General features: G+C 43.8%; 1 protein-coding gene and 1 long non-coding RNA gene across 3 annotated transcripts in view; one reads left to right on the top strand and one right to left on the bottom strand.

Annotated features, from left to right (window-relative positions):
- Positions 1 to 16,246, top strand: part of GRIK4 (glutamate ionotropic receptor kainate type subunit 4) — a 409,943-nt gene that overhangs the window by 117,668 nt on the left and 276,029 nt on the right. For both annotated transcript variants that reach the window (XM_087875700.1, XM_060683210.2), the window contains one exon: positions 8,191 to 8,322. In XM_087875700.1, coding sequence (XP_087731826.1) covers positions 8,241 to 8,322 — 82 coding nt within the window. In that variant the 5' untranslated portion in view covers positions 8,191 to 8,240. The remainder of the gene's footprint in view (positions 1 to 8,190; positions 8,323 to 16,246) is intronic.
- On the bottom strand, positions 8,962 to 10,727 carry LOC148112509 (uncharacterized). The gene is made up of 2 exons (XR_015729359.1): positions 10,613 to 10,727; positions 8,962 to 9,128 (listed from the first exon to the last, which is right to left on the bottom strand). It is a non-coding gene; the product is annotated as an uncharacterized LOC148112509 (long non-coding RNA).

Genomic DNA, 16,246 nt, shown 5'->3' with positions numbered 1-16,246 from the left:
AAAAACAGCCCTACCGGAAGTTTGGGAAGGCTGGAAATGGGCCCGTTCCCGGCCTCCAGAGGGCCTCAGGAGCCTGAGGAGGCCATTTTTGCCCTCCCGGAGGTTGTTTTTACATGCTTTCGAACTGCTAGGTTGGCAGAAGCTGGGACAAGTAACGGGAACTCACCCCATTACGCGGTGCTAGGGATTCGAACCGCTGAACTGCCGACCTTTCGATCGACAAGCTCAACGTCTTAGCCACTGAGCCACCGCATTTCCCTGCCCAGGTATAAACTGCCAGTTTGGAATGATTCCTGTGAAATAGGCACGAACAATAAAGTAGCAAAATGAAGTCTGCATTTGTGGATCTGGTTATTCGCGTCTAACAGTTGCATTCCTACAGGCGGGTAAAAAATTATATTGAAAGACTCTTGATTTACATGGACAGTTTTTTGTGAAATATAAGGCCCCACTAGGAGCCCTGGATAACTATATTATATGATTCCCCTGCTTAAATGTGTAAATCCCTAAGTCTTTCCCTCCTTAGGATAGCGTTCTAACAGTTCTGAAAGTAAAACTGTTGTCCGTTCCTTCTGCTTCTTGGAAATAAACAGTCTAGCATCAGACTTTAGATCTGTAACAAGCCATCTTCTCATTACCAAAGAGAATTCTATCCTTGGCTGGGTTAATTCTTGGTTAGCTAGAAGAATCAAAGAAACGTCTTGAAGAAAAAACAAGGAAGATCCAGTTGCCTCTTGAAAAAAGCATTTTTGGAACAACTTCGATATGTTGATTGATTGATTTAAATTTACTATCCACCCAACTCCGGTAGAATCTGGTCCCAAATACAAATCAAATATTGTATTGGTATCAATCAGGTTTAACATCAGTCCATGCTCGGGATAGAGAGCAGCTCAAATCTTGAATGGTTTAATTTGGTTCCTCCTGTGTTGAGTTACCGTTTTGCATGTCGCAGTTCCAACAGATCCGGAGGGTAGGAAGTCTTCCATTTATGCATGTATTTTTATCCCACTTTTAATATTTTTCTAAATAACTCAAGGCGGTGAACATACCTACCTCTCCTCCCTGCTTCTCCAATTGAAAAATCTTCCCTTTTTAAGCAGGTTTGGGGAATCACCGAATTCAATTTCCTTTCCCGTTCTTCCACAGGCAGATGTCTCGTACACGCTACAGGACATATGCAAGGAAAAAAAAAAACACAGCAGTCAACCTTTAGGTTAGATAAGATCCATGGATGCGAGTCACAAGCAAATTCCCTGAAAATAGGACTAGATTCTTGTTTTTTCCCGCGGCGATGAACAGTTCTGAAGTAATGCTGTTTCTTCTTCTTCTTACTTTTGCAAAAGCCTGGAAAATGTCTCAGACTAACAAAATCAAAAGCGACGTAATTTATTCTCGTTCTTTCCTCCTCCGCATCAAACTCGCTGGCCCTAATATCCACGCTTGAAGATTTATGGAACGTTGGAAAGTTCCCCATATGAATTAGCCCAATAAAAGACATAAATTTACATCTGTGCTTTGCAGCAGGGCCCCCCCAAATTAACTCAATATCCTGCTCGCCCCCTTTTTTTTCCCCGTCACCAAGAAGGTTTAATTAAAGGGTGGACAAATTCTTAAATACAGAGTGAAATGCACTGTGTTTTAGGAGGGACCGTTCTGTTAATTTGCATGTCTTAATTACATGTAATTAATGTAATATGCATATAATTTTCAGGACCATGGAGAATGCCAAGCCACAGCTGGTTATCTTTCCAAATTTATTCTTGAAACGATGAAATCTTAAAAGCACAACTTCTTCGTATTTTACCCTTGTGGTAGGGGAAGGAGGGCTCAGTTCTAACATATATTTGATCTCTTGCAAGATTATAGACAAGGAAAATGTGAGGGGGCTAAATGAAATTTTATGTGTATAAAATATACACAGGATAAAATTGGAATGCTATAAAGATATTCCTGTTTTTTTCCCCCAAGTGTTAATATGTTTTGTTTCCATGTGCGGATAACTTATGGCCTTTGCATTTACTTACAGTTTACTTACTTACAGATTAACAGAAGGGATCTTTTAGGTCATCTAGTCCAACCCCCAAGGCCCATTCATGTTTATCAGCTGATACACTTGGATTTCGTACCTCAGCAATTTTATTCTCCTGGTCAATAGATTCATTTTTCCTAAACTGATAAACAGACACCATTTAGTCCTCTCGACTATGACTGGTTCTCGACTTAGCGACCTTTCAAAGTAACATATGAGGGAGACCGAGAGGAGGGGGATTTTTTTTCTTTCTGCACTTTTTTCTTCTTTCTTTTTCTCTCTTTCATTTCTTTTCTTTGTTCTGTATAAGTAGTCCTCGACATGCGACTACGATTGAGCCCAAGGTTTCTGTCGCTAAAGAAGACCGTGGTTAGGTGAATTTTGATCCGTTTTGTGACCTCCCTTGCCACCGTTGTGGAGTGAATCACTGCTGCTGGCAATTTAGTGACCTGGTTGTTGAGTGAATCTGGCTTCCCCGTTGATTTTGCTTGTCGGAAGTTCGCCGAAGGGGATCACGTGACTGCAGCTGTCATAACTATGAGCCACTGTCAGTTGCCAAGCATTTGAAATTTAATCATGTGACTATGGGAGATGCTGCAATGGCCATAAATGTGAAAAATGGTCGTAAGTCACTTTTTTCAGTGCCATTGTAACTTTGAACAACATCCCCATGGTCACATGATTAAAATTCTGGAAATTTTGCTTGGTGACTGTCTCCTATTTATGATGGTTGGAAGTGTCCTGGGATCGTGTGATTCCCCTTTGGCGACTTTCTGACAAGTAAAGTCAAATGGGGAAGCTGGAGTAACTTAACAACCATGTTGCTAATTCACTGAATATTTGTGGCAATAAAGGTAAAGGTTCCCCTTGCACATATGTGCTAGTCGTTCCCGACTCTAGGGGGCGGTGCTCATCTCCGTTTCAAAGCCGAAGAGCCAACGCTGTCCGAAGACGTCTCCGTGGTCATGTGGCCGGCATGACTCAACGCCAAAGGTGCATGGAACGCTGTTACCTTCCCACCAAAGGTGGTCCCTCTTTTTCTACTTGCATTTTTTACCTGCTTTCGAACTGCTAGGTTGGCAGAAGCTGGAACAAGCAACGGGAGCTCACCCCGTTACGCGGGGCTAGGGATTCGAACCGCTGAAGTGCCGGTACCTTTCGATCGACAAGCTCAGCGTCCTAGCCACCGAGCCACCGTGTCCCTATTTGTGGCAATAAAAGGTTGTGAAATGGGGCAAAACTCACTTAACCGCTGTCTCACTTAGCAACAGAAATCTGGGGCTCTATTGTGTCCATAAGTCGAGGAGTGCCCTGTGATGACTTTTCAAATGATTCAAGTTCAACTTTTTGTACAATCTTTGCCTTCAGCTGGCCTAAACTGGTCCTTATCAGAAGTTCTGCATTCCACATGAAAAACATTCCATGTTCTTTCAAAGAACCAGATACATTAATCACAGAAGCGGCAGCCAAAAAAAGCCATTGCAGTCCTAAATTGCATGAACAGAGGGATACAATCAAGATCAAAGGAGGTACTAATACCACTCTATAAAGCCTTAGTAAGACCACACCTAGAGTACTGCATCCAGTTTTGGTCACCACACTATAAAAAAGATGTCGAGACTCTAGAAAGGGTGCAGAGAAGAGCAACCAGGATGATGAGGGGACTGGAGACTAAAATATATGAAGAACGGTTGCAGGAACTGGGCATGGCTAGTCTAGTGAAGAGAAGGACCAGGGGAGACATGACAGCAGTCTTCCAATATTTGAGGGGCTGCCACAGAGAGGAGGAAGGGGGTCAAGCTATTTTCCAAAGCACCAGAAGGCAGGACAAGAAATAATGGATAGGAACTGATCAAGGAGAGATTCAACCTGGAAATAAGGAGGAATTTTCTGACAGTGAGAACAATCAACCGATGGAACAGAAGTTGCCTTCAGACGTTGTGGAAGCTTCATCACTGGAGGCTTTCAAGAAGAGACTGGACTGCCATCTGTCAGAAATGGGGTAGGGTCTCCTGCTTTGTGGGGGTTGGACTAGATGACCTACAAGGTCCCTTCCAACTCTGTTAATCTGTAATCTCCTAGTTACTGAAAATATTACTCTAAGAGGCTCCCTTCTCCTGCTCTCATGAGCTGTATCCATGGAGCTTCTCCTGTTTGATTGCCCAGTGGTACCCTGGTGGCTTTATTGTAATTACCGACACTTTGCAGGATGGTGTGTGTGTGTGGGGGGATTTCCCCTCCTTTCCTCTGCCTCATTTATCAACTGTCGCCTCAGGACTGTGACGCTCTTTGGAAACTTTTGGTAGCTAAAGTTAACAGCCCGGGTTTTTCAACTGTCAGCTCGCTCCCTGCGTTTTCCTAGGCAGAGGCATCCCTTCGTCGTCCTCCTCCTCCTCCGAGCCATCAATCATGGTCTTCTCCAGCCTTAATTCAGTTTCCCATCCGGCCTTTTCTGACCGTTGTGAATTTCGCCTCCATTTGTAAAACTCCGAAAGAATTGCAACTGGAGGCACTTTTTTCCACAGAATCCATTTGTCTTCCGACGCCGGTGATGAAATGCCTGTTTGGTTAGTGCAAATTATTACATGAAATGGAGGGGCTGAAGTTGGGAAATTACACGTAATAGTCACTCCCAGCCTTTGAAAACTCCAACCCGTACAAGGAGGCCTTAAGACAAAAATTAATTAGGGAGAGAATGTAGAATATTTGAATTAGCCCGTGAGGTGTTTTCTATGAGTTAAGGGAGCAGAGATGATAAATTTCTGAACAATGCCAGGCAGGTTTGGAAGGGAAGGATAATCTAGAAACATAACTCATCATGGAGTCCTCTGCATTCTCTGAGTTTGGTTATTTGCATGCAGATGTTTTGTTACCCAACTTGTACATCATCAGTACAAGTGAGTCTGTAGTTTATGGAGCAAACTTGCCCTGTTAGTGCTGCTAGAGTTGTTGTTTTCTCCTTGGAAGTTCCTTGATGTGGATATTGTTTTCTGCTTAATTGTTTGTCTGGTGTTAATCCCTGCTTCTCTGGATTTTGGCTGTTGGAGAGGATGTGTGGAATCCTTGGTGGTCATTGACCTGCAGATGTTTCATTATCCAACTAAGTAACATAATTAGTGTGTGGGAGGCATGGAATTTACTTCCTGGCAGTTTTGGTTGAAGTTTCCCTTGGTAGTTACTTAACAGAAGGTATTGTTTTCTGTTTGTTTGATCGTTTGTCTGGTGTTAATCCCTGCTTATCTGGATCTTGGTTCCTGGAGGGGACATGTTCCAGTCTGAACATCTCTTCTCTTCTATTGGGACATATCTGATCTTCATCATTTGCTGCCATGTTTTGAATATAAGGGGTTTTTTTTCCTCCTCCTCCTTGGATTTTCTCTTTCACTCTATTTGCCAAGCAGTGTAAAGAAATGGAAGAAAATGGCTCTTAAGTAATTATACAAGCAGCAACCCTTGTTCTTATTAGCTTGACGTATCTGATACCCTGGGAATGATAATGAGGGCATCTCCTGCCTTTCATTTTTTGGAAACATGGTGGGTTGACTTGACTGGGTTTTTGCTCCTTGGCAAAGGGTGGCAATTCAGGTTTTCAAAGGGCAGGTAGATGATCAGCAACAATCAAAAGCAATGCATGCATGAATACGCCCTGAACAAAAAGGTGATCTTTGAACTATTCCTTTGTGTTGGGTTTTTTTTGGGGGGAGGGGGAATGCTAATGATTCTGTGGGCATTGCAACGGATTGATCTTCTCCCAGCAGGTCAAGATTCAGAGATGGTCCTGTAGAGAGAGGTGAATCGGAGTAGGCTTCAAAAGGGTTACGCTGCACACGAAACCTTCTGTGGGTTGATTAGAGAGATGAGATGATCAAACTGTGTCACTGTTTGGAATAGACAAGTGGAAAGGGCCATGGAGATCATTACATTGGAACATCTCTCTCTGTGTGTGTCTCTGTCTCTCTCTTTCCCTCTCCCTCTCTCCTCCTCCCCCTCCCTCCCTCTCTCTCTCCCTCCCTCCCTCCCTCTCTTTCTCTCCCCCTCCCTTTCCCTCCCTCTCTCAATATTATTATTATTATTATTATTATTATTATTATTATTATTATTTAATCTTTAGTGAGATTCACAGCCTTTGAGGCTGGTTAATAGCTCAGCAGCTCGAGTCCTAACCAAGGACCTAGGGACTGTTAAGGTATCATCGGAGGATGTAAGCTGTTCTGAGTAAGGTGGTTTTTTGTAGAGTCAAAATGTTCAAGTCCGGCAAATTTAGAATTTCTAAATAGCGGGGTAGCGCTATTATTATTATTATTATTATTATTATTATTATTATTATTATTATTAATTTCTATGCCATCCACTCTCCGAGGACTCTGGGCGGCTTACACCAAAGACAGTATACTAAATAGCATATTGCCCCCAACAATCTGGGTCCTCATTTTACCCACCTCGGAAGGATGGAAGGCTGAGTCAACCTTGAGCCGGTGAGATTTGATCCGCTGATCTGCTGAACTAGCAGTCAGCTGAAGTAGCTGCAGTACTGCACCCTAACCACTGCGCCACCTCGGCTCTCTTCTAGGGGACTGGCGTCTAAAGCATACAAACAATGTTTGCATGAACTGGGTATGTCTAGTTTAATGAAGAGAAGGACTAGGGGAGACATAATAGCAGTGTTCCAATATCTCAGGGGTTTCTCTAAAGAAGAGGGAGTCAAGCTATTCTCCAAAGGGCACGACAAAGAAGCAATGGGTAGAAACTAATCAAGGAGAGAAGCAACTTAGAACTAAGGAGAAATTTCCTGACATTCATCATTGGAACAACTTGCCTCCAGAAGTTGTGAATGCTCCAACACTGGAAGTTTTTAAGGAGAGATTGGGCAACCGTTTTTGTCTGAAATGGTATAGGGCAGTGATGGGTAACCTTTTTGGTGCCGAGTGGCCAAAGCGTGCGCGCAAGCACGTGAATGCACATGCGCGTGCCCAAACCCCCAAAATGCAATGTGAGCACCCCTGTGCATGAGCTCCACGCATGCGCACACATCCTCCATGCATTCGATGTGTCCCCATGCATGTGCCCCCCCCCCCGTGTATATGCAGCAGAGACCTGAAGACCAGCTGGCCGGCGGGAGGTGCACATGCATGTGTGGTGGAGCTGGGCTAGGGTGACGGCTGGCATGTCCGTAGAGAGGGCTCTGCATGACACCTAGAGCACACGTGCCATAGGTTCTCCATCCCGGGTATAGAGCTTCCTGCTTGAGCGGGGGTTGGTTTAGATGACCTCCAAGGTCCCTTCCAATTCTGTCGTTCTCTTATGTTCTATTTATCCCTCTCCATCTTTGCCTGGCTTCCATCAATGTTAGATGGAAGCCTCTTGGCCCATGGTGGGGTTGAGAAATGCAACCTAGAGCTGTTGCATTGCCCCAGCTACGGACCCCAAAGAACGCAGCACACACAAAGTCTGTATAAAGTTTAGTTTACTAAAATAAAATCAGCTTTTTCTTCAAACAAAGGCTGTTAATTAACTTTCTTAACAGCCTGAAAGAATCCAAAGAATAAAATAATAATCGTAATCTTACTATGGTTGGCAGAAAGCCCAGAAGCAATTTGCAGAGAACTAAGATCAAGACGCGAAGGAGAGTGAACAAAGTTGTTCCCTGCAAATTGCTTCAGTCGGCGTTCTTCCTTAAATAGGCTAAGGGAGTGGCCAATTAGCCCCAAGCCTTACTCTCGAGGAGACCTCCTCCTGAGGAGCCACTCCTGCCTTTTGGCAGCTCTGCGCACCCGTGCATTGAGAAGAGACTCCTCCTCTTCTTCCTCTTTACTTAAAGGAGCTTCTGGAGGTTCTGAAGGCCCTGGCTGAATCCCCGCCTCTGGCACCACATCTTCTCCAGCCTCCTCACTGTCCGACTCGAGTGCCAGCTGCACAGGCTGCTGACGCAGCACCACACCAGCCTCCTCACTGTCTGAATCAGCTACTAGCTGCACAGGCCGCATATGGGCCACAACAAGGACTGACTTGATCACCTGAGCTTAGACACTGAACTCTTTAGATCTGGAAGTATCCAAAGATTGAGTCACCCTCTTTCTGTCATAAACTGGTCTCTTAAATTTTGTCCTGGCATCAAGCCACTTTCATCATTTTGGGGTTTTTCCTCTTTCTCTTTCCAGAGTTATGTCATGCCCAGATCACTGCAGGGATCCATGAGGATTTATAGAAGATGTCCTGGATCTTGTTGCCTTTGGTGCTCTTGTTGGTATGGTTAATGAAGATAGCTGCTAGCCCCCATTCGCTGAGGATTGGTAAGTAAGGCGAATAAACCACCGTGCTGTGTGAATCCTACGTTTTTTATCCTGGCTATTTTAGTCCCTGGAAAAGCAACGGTGCGGATCAAAATTGCAATAATTGGAAGAGATTTGGATCAAAATGACTATAATTGGAACCACGCTAAAGAGGAGCTTGCCCATCCAGCCGGCCTCCAAAAACGCAGTGTGGTACTTCTCATTATGAAAAATCAACCTTCTGGACTTGCGCTGCGTGCCGTGTATAAAAATCTATTGCCCTCGAATGAAATTAATGAGAATTTAAGGGAAGACACAGAGTATATATATATATTTTTCATCGACAGGATTGTCCCGAGAATATGGAATTGGTTCGGTTAAATGTGCGTTGAGTGGTGTCGCAATTAATTAGAGGCTGGCTTCAAATCCGCATTTATTTAAAAAGCGAATGGGGAGGTAAACAAACAACCCCCATTTTGTTTATTCTTTGGGTTACAGGCATCAATTAATAGAGATTTGAATATTCACGCATTGATTCACATTGTTTTTTTAACTGCTTTGTAGCAAAGCGTTGCTTTGCCTTAAAGATATACATCAAACCAGACTGATATTCATGGGAAAGTTGTTGGGGAAAAAAAAAAAGAGAGACAGTAGAGGCAGTTTCGTTTAGCTAGTTTTATTTTATTCTGTTTTTCTTGTGACCTTGCCTGGTAAATGCAAAGCTCTTTGTCCTTTTCTGGAATTCAGCAGGCCGAAGTAGCAGGATGCATCTGAATGCCGGGTAATCTTTCTGCACGTTTGCAAGTAGCAAAAGGTTATCCAAGTGTCTGATTAAAATAAAAAGGGAAGATGTAATGAATAAACCGCACCGGGAAGAGAAATTTTCATGAGGAGAATGTGGCATTCTTTATTCTGGGATGAGGTAACCCAGAAGTGGTCTGCAAGGGCCTTGTTTTCGTTGAATAGCCTTCTCTCCGGGATTTGTAGCCTTTGTGGTTTCTGCTGTCATTTATATAAAGAAATCAGGTCTATTTTAGTAGTTCTTTATTCCTATTCCCACTAAAGGAGAATTCAGTCCTGGAGACACACAGATAAATTATGTCCCCCCTCCCTCCCAGATCCCTCTGCCCCTGTCCCCCAACTTTGAAAGGAGAATTTGAAAAAAGATGACGGTGCCTAACATTAAAGACTTCATTGGTGTGGTGGAATGTGGTCTGGATTCCCGGGGACCAAGAGACAGCAAAGTTTAAATCATTTGGTTGGGAGAAAGAGAGTTAAGACGGCTCCTCCCTGGAAGTTCTCAGAGTCACGGGTGGGCTGTGTTGTGGTCCGCCAGCAGCCTGCGGAGCTGGCAGCGGAGTCGGACAGTGATGAGGCTGAGGAAGAACAGGGGCCAGTCCTGGAGTCAGAGGAAGGCCCGGATGAGGGCTCTGCGTCAGAGGCAGAGATGGGGCCAGGGCCATCTGGGAGTGATGTGCGGACTCCTGAGCCTCCAGAGGCTGACAGCAGAGAGGCAGAGGAACAGGAGGAGCCTGTTCCTAGTGCATGCATGAGAATTGCTGCCAGAAAGCAAGAGCAGCTAAAGCAAACAGGACAACTCAGGAGTAAGGCCAAGAGATGATTGGCTCCTCCCATAAGGTTTAAAAGACCAGCAACGGCTCTTGGCCTCTTTGTCAGAAAACAAAGTTGATAGATTTGTTTCTTGTCTTGCTGCATTTATTTCTTGTCGGCGTCTTCTGCTTCTGAACTTTTGCCAAGAGAAGCCTTTGGCAGGTTGCCTAATTAGACCAAGGTTGGTGATAAGGCTGAAGAATTTGTGTTATGACGAATTTGTTTTGAATTAATTTGGACTACGCTGAGAATAGAATAGAATAGAATAGAATAGAATAGAATAGAATAGAATAGAATAGAATAGAATAGAATAGAATAGAATAGAATAGAATTCTTTATTGGCCAAGTATGATTGGACACACAAGGAATTTGTCTTTGGTGCATACGCTCTCAGTGTACATAAAAGAAAAGATATGTTCATCAAGAATCATAAAGTACAACACTTAATGATAGTCATAGGGAACAAATAAGCAATCAGGAAACAATATCAATATAAATCGTAAGGATACCAGCAACAAAGTGACAGTCATACAGTCATAAGTGGAAGGAGGTGGGTGATGGGAATGATGAGAAGATTAATAGTAGTGCAGACTTAGTGAATAGTTTGACAGGGTTGAGGGAATTATTTGTTTAGCATTTAAAACTACACAAACAAACAACCCAACATGAAAGCAAAGAATGTAAGAACAGACGATCTTACCATGGTTATTGACTTAGGAGAACTGAGTATTCAAATATTCTTCGAACAAAGAGAGGCCACCTTCCATTCCTACGTCTTTGTAAACAGGAAATGACAGGTATTCATCCTCTCCTTCTGGTTCTCCATAGAATGTACTCTTACATGAAGTCATGGTGAGGACTATCTAAAGATGGCCTCTCCATAATTGTCTGCATCCCTCCTAAGATCCTTTTTAGGAAGGCCACGGTGCTAGTTCAAAGAGAGAGTTCCCGACATGCTGCTGCTGAGAGAAGCAATTATATATGCAAAAATATTCTTGCTTGCGGCAGGCACGTCTTTCCTTTCTAAACTATAAATCAAAAGTGAGTGGATGCTTTCTGCTAAATCCACATCAGGATTAGGTTTTTCACGGGGTGGCTACGGCTAGTCACAAAGTCAGCCCGAAGTTCAGATTGGACGGGGCACTTTTATCTACCTATCCAGTCCTTCCCAGGAAACCTGGCATACCTGATTGTGTTAAAGGCCTCATCGCAGGATTCCCAGTAAAAAACTGCCTTTTGCAATTCCCAGCAAAACTGCCGTTTGCAATTGACTGGTGATGATTTGGTCAATGCCGATGATGTTCAGGTGGTGCTGCATCCAGCTTTGGTCGCCACGATGTATAACAAGTTGTTGAGACTCTACAAGGAGTGCAGAGAAGAGCAACAAAGATGATTAGGGGATTTGGAGGCTAAAACATATGAAGAACAGTTGCAGGAACTGGGTATGTCTAGTTTGATGAAGAGAAGGACTAGGGGAGACATGATAGCAGGGTTCCAATATCTCAGGGGCTTCCACAAAGAAAAGGGAGACAAGCGATTCTCCAAAGCACCCGAGGGCAGGACAAGAAGCAATGGGTGGAAACTAATCAAGGACAGAAGCAACCTTGAACTAAGGAGAAATTTCCTGACATTTGGAACAATTAATCAGTGGAACAACTTGCCTCCAGAAATTATGGGTGCTCCAACACTGGAAGTTTTTAAGAAGAGATTGGACAACCATTTGTCTGAAGTGGTGTAGGGTTTCCTCCCTGAGCAAGGGGTTGGACTGGAAGACCTCCAAGGTCCCTTCCAATTCTGTTATTCTTCTATCCTTCCTTCCTTCCTTCCTTCCTTCCTTCCTTCCTTCCTTCCTTCCTTCCTTCCTTCCTTCCTTCCTTCCTTCCTTCCTTCCCCATCACTGGAAGTTTTTAAGAAGAGATTGGACAATCATTTGTCTGAAATGGTATACGGTCTCCTGTCTGAGCTGGAGGTTGGACCAAGGTTCCTTCCAAATTCTGTTATTCTGTCATTCCAGTTGTTTTGGGATTGCACCGTTGGTATTGTTCATTGTACAGATCAACCAGATTAGATTTGGCATTTTTGTCCACCAAAGAATCCTTGCCAAGGACCCGGGGTAGGCAAATACAGGTAGTCCTCGACTTACATCCACAATGGAGACTTCTTTGGCACGGCGAAGACTAAAATTGAAAAGCTTGGTTTGAAGGTGCAAGATATCACATCCCCCCCCCCCGCAATTTCATGGCATGGGGATTTTGCTTCTGTTGAGAGATACCATTGTTGAGCTGTGCTTAAGTCAGGGATGAAATGCTCCTGGATTGGACCGGATCGCCCGATCCGGTGGTGATTTTTCCCTGTGGTTCGGCAATCCGGTAGCGATTTGCCACCCGGGTGTCATTACTTCCTGATTTAACCTTCTGCATGCGCAGAAGATTTTGCCCATGCTCAGAAGGTGCACGCACACATGTTACACATGTCACACATGTCACGTGCACATGCATGCACTTCTGAAGGTGTGCAGTGCGTGCACTTCTGAACCGGTAAAAGGAAGGTAAGTAGATTTCACCGCTGGCTTAAGGCACCAGTTGGCCTTAATCCGGCGCTGTAAAATTTGACAGGCTGGGTTGTTTTCTGGTTGTTGCTTCCATTGCTGCTGAGGTTTTCTTCCTTCTGCGTTTTCACTCCTCCAGAATGAAGAGAAGTATTAGCCCTCCGAATTTTCCCCATCGCTTCCTATCTGCTCTAACTTTGGAGAGAACGTAGCTTCCTTCCGTCAAGCAATTAAAGATGCAAAACCCTTCTTGGAAGAACAGAGGCAAAACTTAATTGGATTAAAACAATGAAATAAATGTTTGAAAAGTATTCATGCTGATCAGCTAGGATGAAAAAAAAGAAAAAAAAGAAATGTATAGACAGCTGAGGGATAATTGCTGCCTTTTGTATTTTCAAAGGGAAAGTCTCGAATCACATCGCAGCATTCTCTAGTCGTGACTCTAAGAAAGCCGAATAATGGACTTAATTAGTCCATCAGCAATGGTTTCTGTCATTCCCGCTGGAAAAAAATTGAGCTGTTTTATGCTTAATCTGGGTTCATTGTTGGGAATGATATTTGGTTTATAATTTAAGATGAATTGATCTTTGGGCTTTTCAAAATTATGCCTGCCTGCCTGCCTGCCTGCCTGCCTTCTTTCCTTCCTTCCTTCCTTCCTTCCTTCTTTCCTTCCGTCTTTCTTTCTTTCTTTCTTTCTTTCTTTCTTTCTTTCTTTCTTTCTTTCTTTCTTTCTTTCTTTCTTTCTTTCTTTTTGTTCTTCCTTCCTCACTGTTTTCCTTCCTTTCTTCCTCCCTTGCTATTTTTCCTTTCCTCCTTCCTTCCTTTCTTCCTTCCCTCCTTCCTTCCTTCCTTCCTCCCTCCTTTCTTTCTTTCTTTCTTTCTTTCTTTCTTTTCTTCCTTCCTCACTGTTTTCCTTCCTTTCTTCCCCCCTTCCTCACTGTTTTCCTTCCTTCCTTCCTGTCCTTCCTTCCTTCCTTCCTTCTTTCTTTGTTCTTCCTTCCTCACTGTTTTCCTTCCTTTTTCCCCTCCCTTGCTATTTTTCCTTTCCTCCTTCCTTCCTGTTCTTCCTTCCTTCCTTCCTTCCTTCTTTCCTTCCTTCCTTCCTTCCTTCCTTCCTTCCTTCCTTCCTTCTTTCTTTCTTTCTTTCTTTCTTTCTTTCTTTCTTTCTTTCTTTCTTTTCTTCCTTCCTCACTGTTTTCCTTCCTTCCTTTCTCCCCTCCTTCCTCACTGTTTTCCTTCCTTCCTTCCTTCCTTCCTTCCTTCCTTCCTTCCTTCTTTCTTTCTTTCTTTCTTTCTTTCTTTCTTTCTTTCTCTTTCTTTCTTTCCTGTTCTTCCTTCCTTCCTTCCACCCTGTTTTCCTTCCTTCCCACAGAACCGGTAGTAAAATATTTTGAATTCCATCACTGATCTGGAGGGAGATTAAGAGCAGATCAGGGTGTTTCTACCAGGAGGGAGAGGCTGGAGATCTATTCCCAGGTACATTCAAAAAGAAAAAGAAGGAAGAAGTCTAGAAACAAAACACCAGAAAAGTTTTCTTTCTACCGCATTCCACATGGGTTTTCCTTCCTTCACTCCAGAGCTGTGGGGTTTGGTTGTGTGGTTTTTTTTTAAACAAAGACAAAATGAACTTTATACAGAAATGAGGGCTGAATGTCAATTCCTTTATCTGAGCCAATTTGCAAAGCAGAAAGCGGTGAAAGAATTAAGACAGTTAAATAGAAGGGAGGAAAAAAAAAAGAAATCCCTACTTGGTGGTGATGAAACCGTGTTTAAATGACTGAAATTATCTCTGGATTACCCTTGTTAGACACTGCTTTATTTAATCAACTCGAGGCTTAATCTGCTGCAAGCATTCCTACCGAAAAAAAGGGACTCCAAGGGAGAAAATTATTGGGGAGTCTTTTACCTTTTAGAGAAGCCATGGATGTTGTGATCCTTTGCAATTTTCGAGCAACGTTCTTTACAAGTTCAAGAACATTTGCTTGCCAAGATCAAGGCCAGGGGGAAGAAACGTTTCTGAGAGTCAGAAGGGCAAATCTTATTTGCGCAAACAGAACACCGTAAACATAATTTACACCAAGTAGACCCTTGTGGTGATAAGGGAGTTCTCCCTTCCTGGCTTCCAAGACCAGCGGCATATGGTGAAGAGGGTTGTTTTCAATAGCCGAAAATTCAGAAAAATGAAAGCAATACACATTCAGTAAGCAAGATAAGCAAGGAAAGAAAGCTGATCGGCATTTGGGAAAAAAGGAAAACGTATGAATTCAAGATTGGAAAGGGTGTTGCCCTCACAAATTGGTGTGTGTTTCTGCCTAGAGCCGGGGTCAGCAACCTGCAGCTCTGGAGCCGCATGTGGCTCTTTGGGCCCTCTGCTGTGGCTCCCTGTCGGGTGATCCCACCACTGGCTGGCCCCACTCCTCTCCCTCCCCTCCCAGTCATTCCTCGCCTGGCCTGAGAAGGTAAGGGCAACGATGGGGGATGGAGAAGCAGGGCAGAGACAGTGAGATACAGAGAGAGGGAGAGAGAGACATAGAGAGATACAGAGAGAGGGAGAGAGAGACATAGAGAGATACAGAGAGAGGGAGAGAGAGACATAGAGAGATACAGAGAGAGGGAGAGAGAGACATAGAGAGATACAGAGAGAGGGAGAGAGAGACATAGAGAGATACAGAGAGAGGGAGAGAGAGACAGAGAGATACAGAGAGAGGGAGAGAGAGAGACATAGAGAGATACAGAGAGAGGGAGAGAGAGACAGAGAGATACAGAGAGAGGGAGAGAGAGAGACATAGAGAGATACAGAGAGAGGGAGAGAGAGACAGAGAGATACAGAGAGAGGGAGAGAGAGACATAGAGAGATACAGAGAGAGGGAGAGAGAGACATAGAGAGATACAGAGAGAGGGAGAGAGAGGGAGGAAGGGAGAGAGAGATATGTCAAAAGGATTTTGTGGTTCCTGGTGTTTTTAAACAACTGGTTCTTTGCCCTGATAACCGGCTGGGTAGGCATGGCTAAGGGGGTGTCATGTGACTGGTGGAAGTGAGTGATGTGGAGTTGGCCACGCCCAACCAGGTTTTGTGGCTCTCTGTGTTTTTTTTTCCCTGTGGGAAATGGATCCAAATGGCTCTTTGAGTGTTTAAGGTTGCAGACCTCTGGCCTAGAAGGTTGAGTTTGGTCAAAAGGCAGAAATGGCTTTTAACTGTGGTTATTTGTAAATCAATATGTGACTGCCTATCGCGGTCAGCCAAACAAAAGCACAGAACGCAGCAACGACTAGAATGATAATAACTTTCAGAGAACACAGCAACCCTAAAAATGTCTTTAAATTTAAGAAGAAAACGATGGTTCACTGACTCAAAACCCAATGTAAATTTTTAACAGAATAACAGAGTTGGAAGGGACCTTGGAGGTCTTCTAGTCCAACCCCCTGCTTAGGCAGGAAACCCTACACCACTTCAGACAAATGGTTATCCAATCTCTTCTTAAAAACTTCCAGTGTTGAAGCATTCACAACTCCTGCAGGCAAGTTGTTCCAGTGATGAATTGTTCCCACTGTCAGGAAATTCCTCCTTAGTTCTAAGTTGTTTCTCTCCTTCTTTAGTCCACACATTGCAAAGCTGCGAAGATCAAGAAACACTGTTTTCTCCTGTGCATCAGACAGATGTGCCTTGAACACTTACAAGTAGTTTCCCACAAAACCTTAGCAATCATTGTTAGAGAAAAAAACTTCTCTGTTTCCTCCAGGCTTTGCAGAGGATTTTCTTGGCTGAAGCCTTCATGAAGATACCTT

The sequence above is a fragment of the Pantherophis guttatus genome, chromosome 9 (genome assembly GCF_059756535.1).
Source record: "Pantherophis guttatus breed Tessera chromosome 9, ASM5975653v1, whole genome shotgun sequence".
NCBI classification, from domain to species: Eukaryota; Metazoa; Chordata; class Lepidosauria; order Squamata; family Colubridae; genus Pantherophis; species Pantherophis guttatus.
This window is presented reverse-complemented; position numbering and strand designations above follow the sequence as displayed.